This window comes from Panthera onca (genome assembly GCF_046562875.1).
Source record: "Panthera onca isolate mPanOnc1 chromosome E1 unlocalized genomic scaffold, mPanOnc1 haplotype 2 h2.Chr16_ul_13, whole genome shotgun sequence".
NCBI lineage: Eukaryota > Metazoa > Chordata > Mammalia > Carnivora > Felidae > Panthera > Panthera onca.
The window spans coordinates 231,454-248,221 of NW_027675812.1; the positions used below are offsets into that span (position 1 = coordinate 231,454).

Here is a 16,768-nt window from a genome sequence, read left to right on the forward strand (position 1 = left end):
GATGCAGAGAGGGGGAGAGAAAGAGAGAATCCCAAGCAGGCTTCAGCATGGAGCCCGATGTGGGGCTCGAACCCACAAACTGTGCGATCATGACCTGAGCCAAAACCAAGAATTGGAGGCTTACATGACTGAGTTACTCAGGCGCCCCACCCAGCTTCTTCTTTTAAAGTACAAGCATATTCAGTACATTATCTGCCTTCTAAGTTGTTGAAATTGATAAACTCACCAACACCATTGCAAGGCATGGGTTCATTCCAGGCTCCAGTAACAATTTCTTCACCAAACACTTCCAGGACCAGAGCCAATGCCACATAGTTTTGGTGTTTTTGCTACTACTTTTGTTGTTGCTAAGACAGCAACACACTTGTGGTTCCAGTTCCTTTTTTTTAAGTTTCTTTATTTTGAGAGAGACAGAGATGGCCTAAGCAGGGGAGGGGCAGAGTAAGAGGGAGAGAGAGAGAGACAGAGAAACCCAAGGAGGCTCCTCAGTGTCAGTGCAGAGCCCAGCATTGTGCTCGAACTCATGAACTGTGAGATCATGACCTGAGCTGAAACCAAGAGTCAGACGCTCAACCGACTGAGCCACCCAGGCGCCCTGTGGTTCCAGTTCCTATTATCAGCTAGCTATGCCGCAGTAGCAACAAACAACCCCCAAATCTCAGTGGCAACAGAGTTTTTTTGCATGACACTCAATATTAGATACTGCCCATAGGTTGGCTGTCCATCTGTTCTCTACTATAGGGCATAGGATGCAAGAACAGTCCCTGTCTGGACAGTGTCACTTTTGTAACAGGAAAAAGAGAGATGATGGAGCCATGTGATAGTTCTTAAAGTTTCTACTCAGAAGAGACTCAAATATTTCATTTGACAAAGCAAATTGCATGGTATCATTGGGAACAGAAATATAATCCTCCCATAAGACAGACTTGATACAGAGGGGAAGAGAATATTTGAACAAACAAGATATATTCTCTTAAAACAATGGTATCTGAAAATGCAAGGAAAAGCAATTTATACCCATTTTGATGCATTTTAAAATTGATTCCATAATTACAGAACATCTAGTCAATTTAATATATGGAGCCATCAAAAGAACCAGTCAGCTCTATTCTTATATACAAACATATGCATAGAATATCTCTAAAAAAGATACACAAAAAATGTCAATGTTTGTTCCTTAGAAGGAAGAGAATTCTGACAATGGAGATGTTTATAAAGGAGATATATTTTTCACTGTATTCTTATTGGTAACATTTGAGTTATGTAATTTATGCTTATGCTGCCTAGTAAGAATACATTGATTTAGAAACATATTATGCGAAAAGCATGATTCACAAAAGGAAAAAATTGATAAATTGTACTTCATTAAAATTAAAAGCTTTCACTCTGGAAAGCTGTGTGGAGATGGTGGAAGACAACCTACAGTCTGGGAGAAAATATTTGCAAATGATACATCTGACAAAGAAGCAGCATCTATGGCAAAACTCAGCAATATAGGGGCATCTGGTGGTTCAGTCAGTTGAGCGTCTGACTTTGGCTGAGCCTCGTCTTGGGCTCTATGCTGACAGCTCAGAGCCCGGAGCCTGCTTCAGATTCTGTGTCTTCCTCTCTCTCTGCCCCTCCCCCTCTCGTGCTCTGTCTTTCTCTCTCTCTCTCAAAAATAAATAAACATTAAAAGGGTTTTTTTTTTTTTGATTTGAGAAAACCTCAGCAATATAAAATACAGACAAACCAATAAGAAGATGGGGAAAATATATGAAACTATATGAATGAAAATACATTGCACCAAAGAGGATATACAGGTATCAGATAAACACATGAAGAGATGCTTGACGTCATTAGGTATTAAGGAAGTGCAATTTGAAACTGCAGTGAGATATCACTGCATACCTATCAGAATAGCTAAAATAAAAAATAATGACAACACCAAATGTTGATGAGGATGCTAGAGAAACCGGACCACTCATACTTGGTAGTGGGGATGTAGTGATACAATCACTATAGAAAAAGTACCAGTTTCTTACAAAACTAAGCATAGAGCTACCGTAGCAATTACACATTTGAAACTTATGTTCGCACAAAATCTGTACATGAACGTAAGAGCCAAAAACTGGAATCAGCCCAAGTCTCCTTCAACAGGTAAATGACTAAACAAACTTGTGGTACATACATATTATGGAATACTATTATTCATCAGTAAAAGTACACTATCTGATTCATGCAACATCTTGGACAAATTTCCAGATAATTATCCAGAGCTAAAAAAAGCCAACCTCAGAGCTTACATACTGTAAGATCTTTACATATCATTTTTGAAATAACAAAATTTTAGAAATGGAGGACAGATTAGAGCTTGCCTGGATTTAGAGATAGGGGATTGGTGGAGGCAGAAGGAGGTGGATGTGGTTATAATAGGGTCCTTGTGGGACTGGAACTGTTCAGTATCTTGACTGTGGCAGTGCATACATGAACCTACACAGGTAATAAAATTGTCTGGAATTTAATAATACAGAGACATACACATGAGTACAAGTAACACTAACGAAATCTAAATAACATCGGTGGATTGTCTCAATGCCAGTATTCTGTTTTTGGTATTATTCTATGGCTTTGTAAGTCTTATCATTAAGGGAAGCTGGGCAAAAATGTACAAGGCATCTCTCTCTATTTTTTTCTACTAACTTCATATGCATCTACAATTACCCAAATAAAATTTTCAAAAAAAATATTAAATTGGAAATAAAATCTGTTAGTCTATCAGTGTGATAACTGCCCCCCCCCCCCATTGCTAATATAAAGGATTTGTCTTCAAAGTGCTTAATAATTTATCTTGTAATCCAAATGGAGGAAATAAATCTTTCTGGGTCTGTTAAAACATCAGGGAATATTGAATGAGAACACATTACCTGAGAAAATCACTGCTGAAACCCAAGTTTAAACATTTTTGAATAGCATGTACCAAACATAACCCCGTTGTCATGGCCTGATAGAAATAAGAAAGTTCTTCAAAGTCTTAGAGCTAAAAAGTAGACCCTGGACAGCAAATGGCTTTTGAATCTTATCCCTTGACTATTGTAGGTTTGATTTTTTATAGAAGGATTAAGTCATAGTTGTACTGTTGACGTTATATTTTTCATATTCAACTTCTTTACACTCATTCTCAAGAAGAGGGTAAAAGTAGAGAATATTATTAGTACGGAAGTGTTGCTGGAATATTTTCCTCTCCTATTACTTGTGTGTTTCACTGTCTCTTCTTATTATTTGCATTTCTTCTTACAGTATATGGGAGAGCTACAATGAAAAAGTTGTGTAGTGGATTAAACGCTTTTACAGGTCAGTGGGAAGTTATATAAAACCAAGATCTGCAGACTTTATATAGTAGTATAGTTTTAAATCATATTTTTTACCATTCTATTGCTGGTTTGTAAATTGTAGCTTTCAACCTTTTCTAATGAAACATTTGCTCCTAATGTCCCCCAGTTTACCTTTATATATAGTAATTAAAAGCCTATAATTTACTAATAACTTCTGAACTTTCTGGAGTTTTTATACTAATAATACTCACTTCAACATTATTAATAGATTCCCAAGTCAGAGTATATCAAGCAACAGCAAAATAAAGCTTTTTTTTCCCATTCTTGGAACTGGAAAGAATTATGCTGAGTGAAATAAGTCAGAGGAGGACAGATATCATATGTTTTCACTCATATGTGGATCTTGAGAAATTGAACAGAAGATGATGGAGGGAGGGAAGGGAAGAAAATAGTTACAAACAGAGAGAGAGGGAGGCAAACCACAAGAGCCTCTTAAATACAGAGAGCAAACTAAGGGTGGATGGAGGGGTGGGGGAGAGGGGAAAATGGGTGATGGGCATTGAGGAGGGCACTTGTTGGGATGAGCACTGGGTGTTGTATGTAAGCCAATTTGACAATAGATTATATTCATTTAAAAAAGCTTATTTGTTGTCAGTATCAAGAGCAAATAACATATTTCAGAAAAAAAAATTTAAATATATAGTATTCTCTGGTAAGATGTATAAATGAATTGATGTTGATATTTCATTAATCAGACAGTTATTTAGGTAAAATCTATTCTCTTCGACTTTGACTTCTTGTCAGATTAAGAAATCATACTTTTCAGTATTTTTAAGCAAATTTGATATATGACCCTTCTCAATTCTGTATGGATGTATATATCTTATTATATCTTTGAACTTCCTCAAGTTAGGAAGAAACATGCTTAACAGTATTAAATTATTACTTGAAATAATTCTATAAAATTCTTGAATGATCACGTTTCATATTTTCAAAGGAAAAAACATTAATGTGCAACATCTATCAGATTTTGTGAGGAACATGGGTATTGAGCTAACAGATAAAGAACAAAAGAGGCTGCTAAAGAAGCTTCCAGTTGATGGTGAGCCATAAAGATACTTTAGTAGCTTTCTAGAATACTTAGCTTTATGATACCATGGGAGAAGTTTTAAAAGTTCTCTCTTAGGGGCGCCTGGGTGGCTCAGTCGGTTGAGCGTCCAAATCTCGATTTTGGCTCAGGTCATGATCTCACAGTTCGTGAGACTGAGCCCTGCTCCAGGCTCTGTGCTGGCAGCATGGAGCCTGCTTGAGATTCTTTCTCTCTTTCTCCCTAGCTCTCTCCGCCCATCTCCCACTCACTCTCTCTCTCTCTAAATATATAAACTTAATTTTTTTTTATTTCTCTTTTAGCATTTAAAAATATATATATATATTTAAAGTAATTAGAAAAGGCAGATTTTAAGTTATATCTATCAATCTATATATCTCTATCTCTCTATATAACCCAGGCCACCAGGGGCAAAATAAATGCTGTCATGCCATGCCCTCTAGCCAATGACAAAACTATAAGAAAAAAAATGAAGGAATGTGATTAGGGGAGAGAATTTTAGAAGAATTGGACAAGAGAAATCAAAGGATAAAGAAACCAGCATAGGGAGACTGTCAAGTGTTCTGTCAGGGGTTTAGAATGGCATAATTGTCACTATTGTATCCCGTCTCATTTTTTTGTTGTTATTAGAGGATGAATAAGAACATATTTACTCAGTAAATGAAAACCCTCCCTGAAATTCTGAAGTATATGTATTATGTTTCTGAGCATCTATATAATGCTTTGTCTGACATAGAGTGTGATTTGCATTGTAGCTTCTGGGAAGATCTATCAAAATAGATTGTTGGATGGTCTGAAGTCTTTCAAAGGTGAGTTAATGAGCAGTTTGAGATTTAACATTTTAATTTATATCATTAGAGCTTTACCCAAGCCATCCTTTTATGAGCTGATTTTTAAATGTAGTTTCTTTATTTTAAAAGAGGTATTTTGTGATGAGTTTTTTTAAATCTTTGTAGGTCCCACATTTTCTTGTATTTTTCATAACTTAATCTTGAAAGTGTAAATTGAATTCTAGGTAGATAAAACAAAACATGAAGAGAATGGTAGGTAGTCTGAAAATTAGTTAAGCAAAGAAAATAAAAATAGTTTCTATTGTTAGAAATATTGGACATTGTTTCCTGATAGAATCCAAATCATAAATTAATGTTCATTATAATTCCCCTAAAAAGAATGTGTTTTTAGTGTGAGATTCAGTTAAGACAAAAAAAAAAAATGTAGGCAAAGGTACCAACTTGTGCCTAGGATTTGTTTTGGTTTTGCTTTCCCTCCTAGTGCTTAGTCCAAAAGAAGAGAAGAACATAAAGAGAATGAAGAAATGACTTAAAAGCTCTGCCACTTGGTACCTATTGAGAGGAGTCACCTGTCAAAAGAAGAGTGCCTCTTCGCACTCCTAGGCCCTCCAGAAGAGTGGGAGCAGGATTATTTTTTAATTTAATGTGGAAGTTGTCCACCATGCTGCCCATTTGATAGCATCTTGCTATGTGTCTTTATCAACTAAATCGTCACCTTAACAATGAGACAATGATAGCCAGATACTTGTCGGCCTCCCTGTAGTTCTCTTTCCCTACCTATCTAGTTTTTCTAGTCTCTAGGCCTCCTGTTTTACAATTTTAATAATAAATTTTCCTTTCCATGCACTCTGAGCCTCAGCTCCTGCTTCAGCTTCAGAACATTTTTAACTAAATTTTTAACATTTTAACTAAAGCCCTCTGTAAACTACCATGCTAGGTAGTTTACAAGATAATTATCTATTCTTTTTAACTAATACAAATAGTTTTCTATCTTAAAATATTCACCAAAAACTCGGTGTTCATAAACTGTTTCACAGTATGGATAAACCAGGCATAAAGTAATTGTCAGGTTCCAGTGGAAAGCAGTACAAGTTTTTTGGCAACTGAGAGTTTTTTTTCAAAATCCTTCTCTACTGCAAATTCAATTAGTTGTCTTTAGCTTAAGTTGCAAAATCCCTTCATAAATTATTTCTTGTCCATAGTTTCATCAAGGTAAAGCTTAAGGCTCTTTAACACAATGTTAAAATAGAGTTTGGTACTCATGTTTCAAAGCAATATTAATAGTACTGAAAAGGATTCTATTTTTCCTTATTCCTAGTTTTTTCATATTAATAGTAAAAACATTTTCAATATAATAGTAACAGAGCACTGATAGATTTCTAGTATTTAATGTTCTTTCATATTTTAATATTTTTTGTCATTCTTTGTGTCTCTTTCCTAAGGAGGGAAGGTTGAAAGAAGTAAGGTCAATACTGTTCTAGAAAACATGGGAATCGTGCTCACAGGAGAGGAGCTTCAAAGTCTAACAGATAACCTACCAGTTAACGGTAAGCACTGTGGTTATTACTCTGTGTTTCTGCAGAGCTTTGCCTGTGAATGTGCATATGAGAATTTTTGAAATTAGGATTATTTGATGCTGAAAGGAAATGTATCTTAGAGTAGAACCCATTCTAAAGTAAAAAGAAATCCTGCCTCATTTTTAAAATGTAAAGTTATCAACATGTTTTCATATAGAAACCAGAGAAGCCAGAATGTTTATCTGAGGAATAGTCAGAATGTAGAATAAAACTTCTACGGATTAAATTTAAAAGTGATCATACGCTTGCTAACGCTTCATTTCTTAGTTCTTCCAATCTGAACCATTTGCTTTTTTGCTTTATGTGTTCTCCCTGAGTGATTTTATGAACCCCTACTTTTAACCATCTGTTTGAACCATCAGTTATATTCTTTCCAGTCTTCTCCCCAGTCTTCAAACTATTTTATTCTAAATCTTCTGAGACATTTCTATTTAGTCCACCCCAAATAGCTGTTCAAGGATAAAATTCGTAATCTAATATATTCCATATCTTTTTAAACTGATCATCCTTTTTTCTCCTTCACTGACCCTGCCAGAAATCTCTGTCCACTTAATTACTTGCTGCTGCCTATTTAAACTCCTAAATATTTTTAAAATCCATTCCTACTCTTTAGCCCTGTATCACTACCCTTATTTCTATTTCTTTTTATCTCTTCTTAGACTGCTAGATAACTCTCTCTCTCTCTGCCTATAATTTTGTTACTTTTAAATCCACTCTACACACAGTGGGCAGAATGATCCATTTCTATGAAACTAGTTGGGGTTTTTTTCTCCCCATCTTATCTTCCCCTCTTCTACTTTTCTGTACCTTCTTTCAAAACGTTGAAATAACTCAAGGCTCTGATGGGTTCTCTAAGTGATCTTACCTACTTTTTGAGCTCTGAATTCTATCTGTATGGTAATGAATCACTGATAGATATTCCTAACCTAAAACACTCCTTGGATCTCTATTTGGCTTATTTACTACCTATTTGCAATCTCCACTTGGATAGCTCAAATAACTTGTAACTTAACTTGTCTTAGTCTGAGCTCTTGATTTTTCTACTAAAACTCATTCCTTCCCAGTATCATTACAAGGCATCACCACTGGAGTTTGTCTTGTGATGTCTTTGTCTAGCTTTCATATTAAGGTAGCACTAGCCTCATAGAATGAATTGGTGTTTTTTCCCACTTCTGTTTTCTGAAATAATTTATGTAGGACTGATATTATTTCTTTAATTATTTGTAATAATTTACCAAAGAAGCCATCTGGACATAGTCCCTTCTCTCTGAGAAAATTTCCAATGCTTAATTTTCTTGTGTGTTACAACACTACTCAGATTTTCTGTTTCTTTTTTATTCCATTTTGGCAGCTTGTGTCCATTTTGGAATCTATTTCATGTAAGTTGTTTAATTTCTGGCATAAAGTTGTTCACAGTATTCCCTCTTTAGCCTTTAAATTACTGTTAAGTTCAATAGGTTAATCCTTTCTTTCATTACTAATTTTAGTCATCTGTGTCCTCTCTCTTTTTTTCTTGGCTAGTCAATTTTGATGATGTTTTCGAAGACTAAATGTTTGGTTGCATTGAGTTTCTCTGTCATTGTTCTCATATCCACTCTAATCTTCATTATTTTCTTCCTTCTGCTTGTCTTTGGTTTGGCTTGCTCTTACTTCCCTAGATGAAGATAAAGACTTAATTATGGATTTGAGATCTCTCTTCTTCTCTAACATAGTTATTTAAGGCTATAAATTTTACTTTAAGCGCCACCTTCACTGTGTCTCATGTATTTAATTTTTATTCAGATAAAAATACATTCTAATTTCTCTTGTAATTTCTTCTTTGACTCATGGATTACTTTGAAATGTGTTGTTTGATTTCAAAATATTTGAATTTCTCGGATTTCCTTTGGTTGTTCATTTCTAATTTAACTCTGTTGTGGTCAGCGAGCATACTTTGCATGATTTCAGTCCTTTGAATTTTGTTAACACTTGTTTTACGATTTAGCATACAAGACAATCAGACGCTCTTTGGAGTCTCCAAAAACTTCTAACAGCGTAAAGGGATTCTGTGACCAAAATATTTGTTTTAGAGCCTTTTTTTTTTTTTTTTTTTTTTTTTTGATAATTCTAACACTTGAGTCATCCAAGGATTGGCATGTGTTGATTGCCTTTTCACTTGATAATTGATCTCATTTTCCTAACTTTTTGTATGTTAAATAATTCTGAATTGTATCCTCAACTTTGTCAACTATTTTGTTGTGTAGACTCTGGGTCCTTTTAAAATTCATTGAACAATGCTGGTGGGTTTTGTTTTAGCAGGTAATCAACTCTGAGATTCAGAACACAAATTCCATCTCCCATTTCTCTGGATGGTTCCAGTCTCAGTTCATTCTACAAAGCTTTGTTTTACTGCTGTGGGTCTGTCTGCATGTGCCACTTGGGTTAGTCTGAGACTTGGGCCCTGGTTTAAATCTTAATTCAGTTCTCAAAGCCGTTGCAAGAATGCTTTCTTTGTATCTGTCTCATGCATGCACAACTCAAAAGTGAGCCCAAGACTTTTACAGATTCATACACAGAATTAGGGGATCCCTTTCTCCATTGTTCTCTCCTCTCTGGAATTACGCCATATTTTCCAACCTGAAGGGGCCTCTTTTCCAGGTTTCCCTGGTCAAAGAGATGGAGTTTTTATCAATCTTAGCTTCCTGCTCTGCCTCGCAGTTCTGTGATTGGGGCCCCACCCTCAGGACAAAGACATTAGGGAAAAGAGAAAACAAAAACAGAAGGCTCACTCCCCTTGCCAGTCACTTCTGCAAGTTTTGGTTCTCTTCTACAGTCTAGTGTTGTTGCTTTTTGTGTTTTCTTTAGACTTTTAGTCTAATCATCAGGAAAAATAGATTGTAGAGAGCTGATACGGCCATGGCAGAATCAGAATCAGCCTCATATTTCATTATTTAAAAAATATATATTCTTTAAAATTAAAAAAAAATTAAAAAATATATATATGTAAATAATACTTTCACATTTTAGCATGTGAATCAGGATGCATCTTATAATTGTTACCAATCACATAGTAGAGTTATTACATTCTTGTCATTGAGTCTGCATTTGTGAATTTGGTTTTAGCCTGTCACTGTGGCACGTTACCACTTTAAGTTGTGTATTGTTGGTACCCCATGTGTGGAGTTTAATTGCTGTTTAAAAACTTCTCCAAAAAAATTGCGCTGTCATTAAGAATTGAAGGGAAAGTTGTGTCTACAGGAAAAGCATGGAAACAGTGGCAAAGTATAAATTTATGATTAGTGAAGAAAACATCTCACCATTGGAGGAAAGACCACAATTCTGTTTTTCAAAATTTTATTGCAAAGCTACAACAAAATGCTTTTTGGACCTAAGAAAGAAAGAAACCCACAAGTAGAAAATCTATACTACCTGTTGTTAATGATGCATACACAAAAGAATTGCCTATGATACACCATACAGTGTAAGTGAAGGCAAAAGAAACTGCCAAATCCCTCACAAAGGTAAAATAAAGTTCAAAGCAATGAGGATGGACATCAGACATCAACTTGTCAAAATTTCTTGTTAACTTTAATTGCACCAAAAAGAATGAAATGGGAATAAATTTAACCAAAGAGGGAAAAAAATCTGTGCTCTGAAAACTATAACACATTGGTGAAAGAATTTGAAGATGACACAACAAACAAATAGAAAGATATTCCATGCTTAGGGATTGGAAGAACAAATATTGTTAAAATGCCCATACTATCCAAAGCAACCTACAATTCAGTGCAATTTACCAAAAGCGCGTTCTACAAAACTAGAAAAAATAATCCTAAAATTTGTTTGGAACTGCAAAAGACCCCAAATAGCCAAAGTAATCTTGAGAAAGAAAAACAAAGTTGGAGATATCACAATTCCATATTTCAAGATCTACTTCAAAGCCATACTAATCAAAACAGTATGATGCTGGCATAAAAATAGACACATGGATCAAAGGAACAGAATAGAGAGCCCAGAAATAAACCCGTGATGACATGGTCAATTAATCTATGACAAAAGAGGCAAGAATATACAATAGAGAATAGACAGTTTCTTCAACAAATGGTATTGTTGGACCATTTGTCCGGAAAACTAGACAGCTACATATAAAATAATGAAACTGGACCACTCTTTAATACCATACACAAAAATAAATTCAAAATGTATTAAAAACCTAAATGTGAGACCTGAAACCATAAAAGTCCTAGAAGAGAACACAAGCAGTAATTTCTTTGATATCAGCTGTAGCAACATTTTTCTAGATATGTCTTCTAACACAAGGGAAACAAAAGCAAAAGTAAACTATTGGGACTACCTCAAAATAAAAGTCTTTTTGCACAGTGGTGGAAACTATCAACAAAACAAAAAGGCAACCTACTGAATGGGAGAAGATATTTGCAAATGATATATCCAATAAGGGGTTAATATCCAAAAAATATAAAGAACTTATACAACTCAACACCAAAAACAAAATCTGATTTTTAAAATGAGCATAGGATCTGAATAGACACTTTTCCAAAGAAGTCATACAGATGGCCAAAAGACACATGAAAAGATGCTCAGTATCGCTCATTATCAGAGAAGTGCAAATAAAAACCACAATGAGATATCAACTCAGACCTGTCAGACTGGCTAAAATCAAAACAATGAGAATAATAAGTGTTGGTGAGGATAACAATTGTTGGTGAGGATGTAGAGGAAAAGAACTCTTGTGCACTACTGATGGGAATGTAAATTGGTACAGCTACTATGGAAAACAGTATGGAGGTTCCTCAAGAAATTAAAACTAGAAATACCATATAATCCAATAATTCCACTACTGAGTATTTACCCAAAGAAAACAAAAATACTGATTCAAAAAGATAGATGCACTCTATGTTTATTGCAGCATTATTTATAATAGCCACAATATGGAAGCATCCTAAGTGCCTATCAATAGATGAATGGACAAAGAAGACACACACACTGGAATATTACTCAGCCATATTTGTCAAGAAAGATGAAATCTTGCCATTTGGGACAACACGGATGGACCTAGAGGGTATTATGCTAAGTGAAGTAAGTCAGAGAAAGACAAATATATCAATTCACTCACACGTAGAATCTAAAAAAAAGTCAATAAACGAACAAAAAAACAATCAGACCTGTAAATACAGAGAACAAACTGATTGCCAGAGAGGTGGGGATGTGAGTATTAGCAAAATGGATGCAGAGGAGTAGGAGATACAGGCTTCCAGTAATGGAATGAATAAGTCGTGGGAATAAAAGACACTGTATAAGGAATATAGCCAATGATATTGTAATAGCGTTGTATGGTGACAGATGGTAGCTAGACCTGTGGTGCTATGGCATCACGTGTAAAAACCTATCAGATGACTGCGTTGTACACCTAAAACCAATGTAGCCTTATGTGTCAACTACTCTCAAAAAACATTTTTAATTTCTTGTTAGCTTTAAATAAAAAACTCTAGTGGAGCCCTCATCTAAGAAATGCTGTGTCACCAGTGCTGTTGATAGCACACTGGACAATATTTTGGAGACAAAAGCAGACACCAGTGATTCTGAGTTGAAGAGCTGAACGGCAATTTAAAAGAATTAGATTCTAAATATGAAATTATAGTAATTGCAAGTTTATCTCGCATATTTTTATGTTTACATAAGCATGACATTTTAATTTTTTTTAATTTTTAATTTTTTTTAATGTTTCTTATTTATTTTTGAGAGAGAGAGAGAGACTACAAGGAGGGAAGGGGCAGAGAGAGAGGGAGACACAGAATCGGAAGCAGGCTCCAGGCTCTGAGCCGTCAGCATAGAGCCCGAGGTGGGGGGCTTGACCTCACAGACTGCGAGATCATGACCTGAGCCGAAGTCGGACGCTCAACCAACTGAGCCACCCAGGCGCCCCTGCATAAGAGTGATATTTTAAAAATCGGTTTAACTCTTGGGGCGCCTGGGTGGCTCAGCCGGTTAAGCGTCCGACTTCAGCTCAGGTCATGATCTCGCGGTCCGTGAGTTCGAGCCCCGCGTCGGGCTCTGGGCTGATGGCTCAGAGCCTGGAGCCTGCTTCCGATTCTGTGTCTCCCTCTCTCTCTCTCTGCCCCTGCCCCGTTCATGCTCTGTCTCTCTCTGTCTCAAAAATAAATAAAACGTTAAAAAAAAAAATTAAAAAAAAAATCGGTTTAACTCTAAACATTCAATGATATAAAATAAATATTCTAAATTATAAGGAAAAAAAAGCAAGTTAGCCGATTTCCAGGCCTAGATGATTTTCATATTCTTCTTACAGTTTGTAATCTATCTTTTACAATAGGACATATGTATATTTAAAATACTTTCCTTAAAGGCAACAACCTCTTTGACCTCAGCCACAGCAATTTCTTGCTCGACACCTCTCCAAAGGCAAGGAAATTAAAAGCAAAAATGAACTATTGGGACCTCATCAAGTTAAAAAGCTTCTGCACTACAAAGGAAACAATCAACAAAACTAAAAGGCAACCGATGGAACGGAACGGGAGAAGATATTTGCAAATGACACATCGGATAAAGGGCTAGTATCCAAAATCTATAAAGAACTTGCAAACTCCACACCTGAAAAACAAATAATCCAGTGAAGAAATGGGCAGAAGACATGAATAGACACTTTTCCAAAGAAGACATCCAGATGGCCAATGGACACATGAAACGATGCTCGATATCACTCATCATCAGGGAAATACAAATCAAAGCCACACTCACGCTGAGATACCATGTCACACCAAGTGATCAGAGTGGTCAGAGTGGCTAAAATGAACAAATCAGGTGATTATAGATGCTGGCCAGGATGTGAAGAAATGGGAACCCTCTTGCACTGTTGGTGGGAATGCAAACTGGTAGAGCCGCTCTGGAAAACAATGTGGAGGTTCCTCAGAAAACTAAAAATAGAACTATCCTCTGACCCAGCAATAGCACTGCTAGGAATTTACCCAAGGGATACAGGAGTGCTGATGCATAGGGGCTCATGTACCCCAATATTTATAGCAGCACTTTCAACAATAGCCAAATTATGGAAAGAGCCAAAATGTCCATCAACTGATGAATGGATAGAGCAAATATGGTTTATATATACAATGGAATACTACTTGGCAATGAGAAAGAATAAAATCATGCCATTTGCAGCAACGTGGATGGAACCAGAAGGTATTATGCTAAGTGAAATAAGTCAGAGAAAGACAGATACATGTTTTTACTCATGTGGATCTTGAGAAACTTAACAGAAGACCATGGGAGATGGGAAGGGGAAAAAAAAGAAATAGTTACAAACAGAGAGGGAGGGAGGCAAACCACAACAGATACTTAAATACAGAGAACAAACTGAGGGTTGATGGAGGGTGGGGGAGAGGGGAAAGAGGGTGATGGGCATTGAGGAGGGCACTTGTTGGGATGAGTATTGAGTGTTGTATGTAAGCCAATTTGACAGTATATTATATTAAAAATATATATAAATAAATAAAATACTTGGCTCGACAATAATAGATAATAATCTCCTAATTTAACTTGTTATTTATGGAAAAGGAAAATTACTATGTGGTGTATATGGGAAAATTTCAGGCAATTTGATCAGAGTCTTCCATAAAAGTACACTATCTCTGAATTTTGTTTACTCAGCATACCAGTTTTTCCAAACTCCGAAGTCCTTGAAAGTAGAAAGTGTACTTTAATTATCTTTGTACCCTTAAGACCTAGCATATTTCAAATATTAGATATGTAATTTGAGGGAAATGGTTCTTCTCTAACAACTTTGCACATCTCCACCTAGGCCACATAAATATATCTTGACCACAGTCTTACCAAAGTCTTTCTTGAAAGCGTCACAGTTCCTCCTGGAACAAGGGGAAGTAGACAGCCTTGTGAAGAGCTGCCACCAAGCAGTATCTCCATCTGTTTCCCTATCTACAGGAGACGGTCACAGGGTCATTTCTCATTCATCTCCCTAGTTTCAGTTGAACACAACTTTCCGCCTCCCTCCCTTAGGATACAGCTGCAGATTTCTGTATAAGTCTATAAAACTTGCTGCGTACCATTTGAGTGAGCTCCCCAGCAGCAGAACAACTCATCGTATGTCCCACCAGTCCACTGTCCAGCTGGTTCCGTGTTGTACTCTGGGACTAAAGTGTCAGAGATCCAACACCATGCTGATCTTACTTCTTGGGTATAAGTAATAAACTATCTTAATCCATTTGGGCTCATTGTCTCATTACCATCAAAATCTGTGGAAATGTGACGAGCCAACCTAGCAGTTTCAGTGGCAATCTTTGTGATCCTGTTAAATACCATACCTCTTCTTAGGAACTTCTTGACCACTTGTCAGTAACTAATGTATGATGACTAAGTAAATAAAAGTAGTGGAAAATAGAAAAAAAAAAGGGAAATTTGCCTATAATGAGATGAATGAAGTTTTTTAACAATTGCTTCAAAAATACACCAGTCATATGTCACTAGCCATTCCATGATTATCATAGTAATTGAAAAGGCTTTTTAAAAAAATTATATTGGGAATATATGAAAGATTACTTCATTTTTCCTTTTATTATACAATGATAGGTAGGCTTTATGGATATACCATAATTGAGCAGGGTCATAGAACATGGCCAACATCAATAATAGTTTCTTCCAGGTTTATAAAGTAGGGTGAATCTAAACAATTCAGGAGTATAAATTGCCTCTGAGTGGACTCTATCTTCTAGGGCAGGGTCAGCAATGTTTCTATAAAGGGCAAATAATAAATATTTCAGGCTTTGTGGATGATGTCATACTTCTCAATTATGTTGTTGTAGTACAAAAGCAGCTATAAACAATGTGTAAACAAATCAGTGTGGCTGTGTTCCAATAAAATTTTATTTATGGACACTAAAATTTTAAATTTGTGTAAGTTTTATGTGTCACAAATAATATCCTTTTGGGTTTTACAATCATTTGAAAATGTAAAAATGATTCTTAGCTCATGGGCCATATAAAAATAGGTGGTGAAAAAATAAAAAGATACGTGGCAGTGGGCTGGATTTGGCCAATGGACGATAGTTGGCTCACCTCTGACAGGGAATAGGGCACGTCTTCTATCATAGAATTTCTGAAGAAATGGATTTATAAGTTGAGGATTGACATAGAGCACAACGAAGAGAAGTCGACTTTCACAATATAAGGTTTTCATACTCTGTTTTTCTGAGTCTGCATCATTTTATTATTTTTATCTTTACCTTTTTTTTTATAGATAATGGGAAGGTTGATCTTGATAAATTGATGGATGGAGTGAAAACTCTTACAGGTGAGAAGTTAATATAATCTAAGAATATAAGTTTTACTCAAATTTATATTTCAAAGACTTTTATTTCTTTGCTTATTCTACCATTTTATCCTTCATTTGATAGATCGCTTTTTATCTAATTTCTTAGAGTTAGACTTTTAAATCTCTACATGTTAGTAATAAAATTTAAATTCTGGGGTGCCTGGGTGGCTCAGTTGGTTAAGCAGCCGACTTTTGATTTTGCCTCGGGTCATGGTCTGAGGTTCATGAGATCAAGCACCACATGGGGCTCTGCCCTGAAAACATGGAGCCTGCTTGGGATTTCTGTCCCTCTCTTTATCTCTGCCCCTCCCTCACTCATTCTCTCTCTCTCTCTCTGTCTCTCTTTCTCTTTCAAAATAATAAATAAGAATAAATAATTTCAATTCTGTGTCTTGGTAGCAAATTCTTTTTTTTTTAATTTGACATTAATATATGACACCTCTTCTATGTTGGGGAAAAATATTCTGTATTAAATCAGTGAATAGTAGAGTTAGGACGGAGAGGAAGATGGCGGTGTAGGAGGATGCTGGGCTCACCGTGTCCTGCTGATCACTTAGATTCCACCTACACCTGCCTAAATAACCCAGAAAACTGCCAGAAGACTAGCAGAATGGAGTCTCCGGAGCCAAGCGCAGACG

The 16,768-nt window shown here is 35.9% G+C and overlaps 1 protein-coding gene across 1 annotated transcript in view; it reads left to right on the forward strand.

Annotated features, from left to right (window-relative positions):
• The window catches only part of LOC145715132 (uncharacterized), a 91,366-nt gene that overhangs the window by 55,146 nt on the left and 19,452 nt on the right, over positions 1-16,768 (forward strand). The window contains exon 2 of the mRNA XM_081794747.1: positions 16,056-16,109. Coding sequence (XP_081650873.1) covers positions 16,056-16,109 — 54 coding nt within the window. The remainder of the gene's footprint in view (positions 1-16,055; positions 16,110-16,768) is intronic.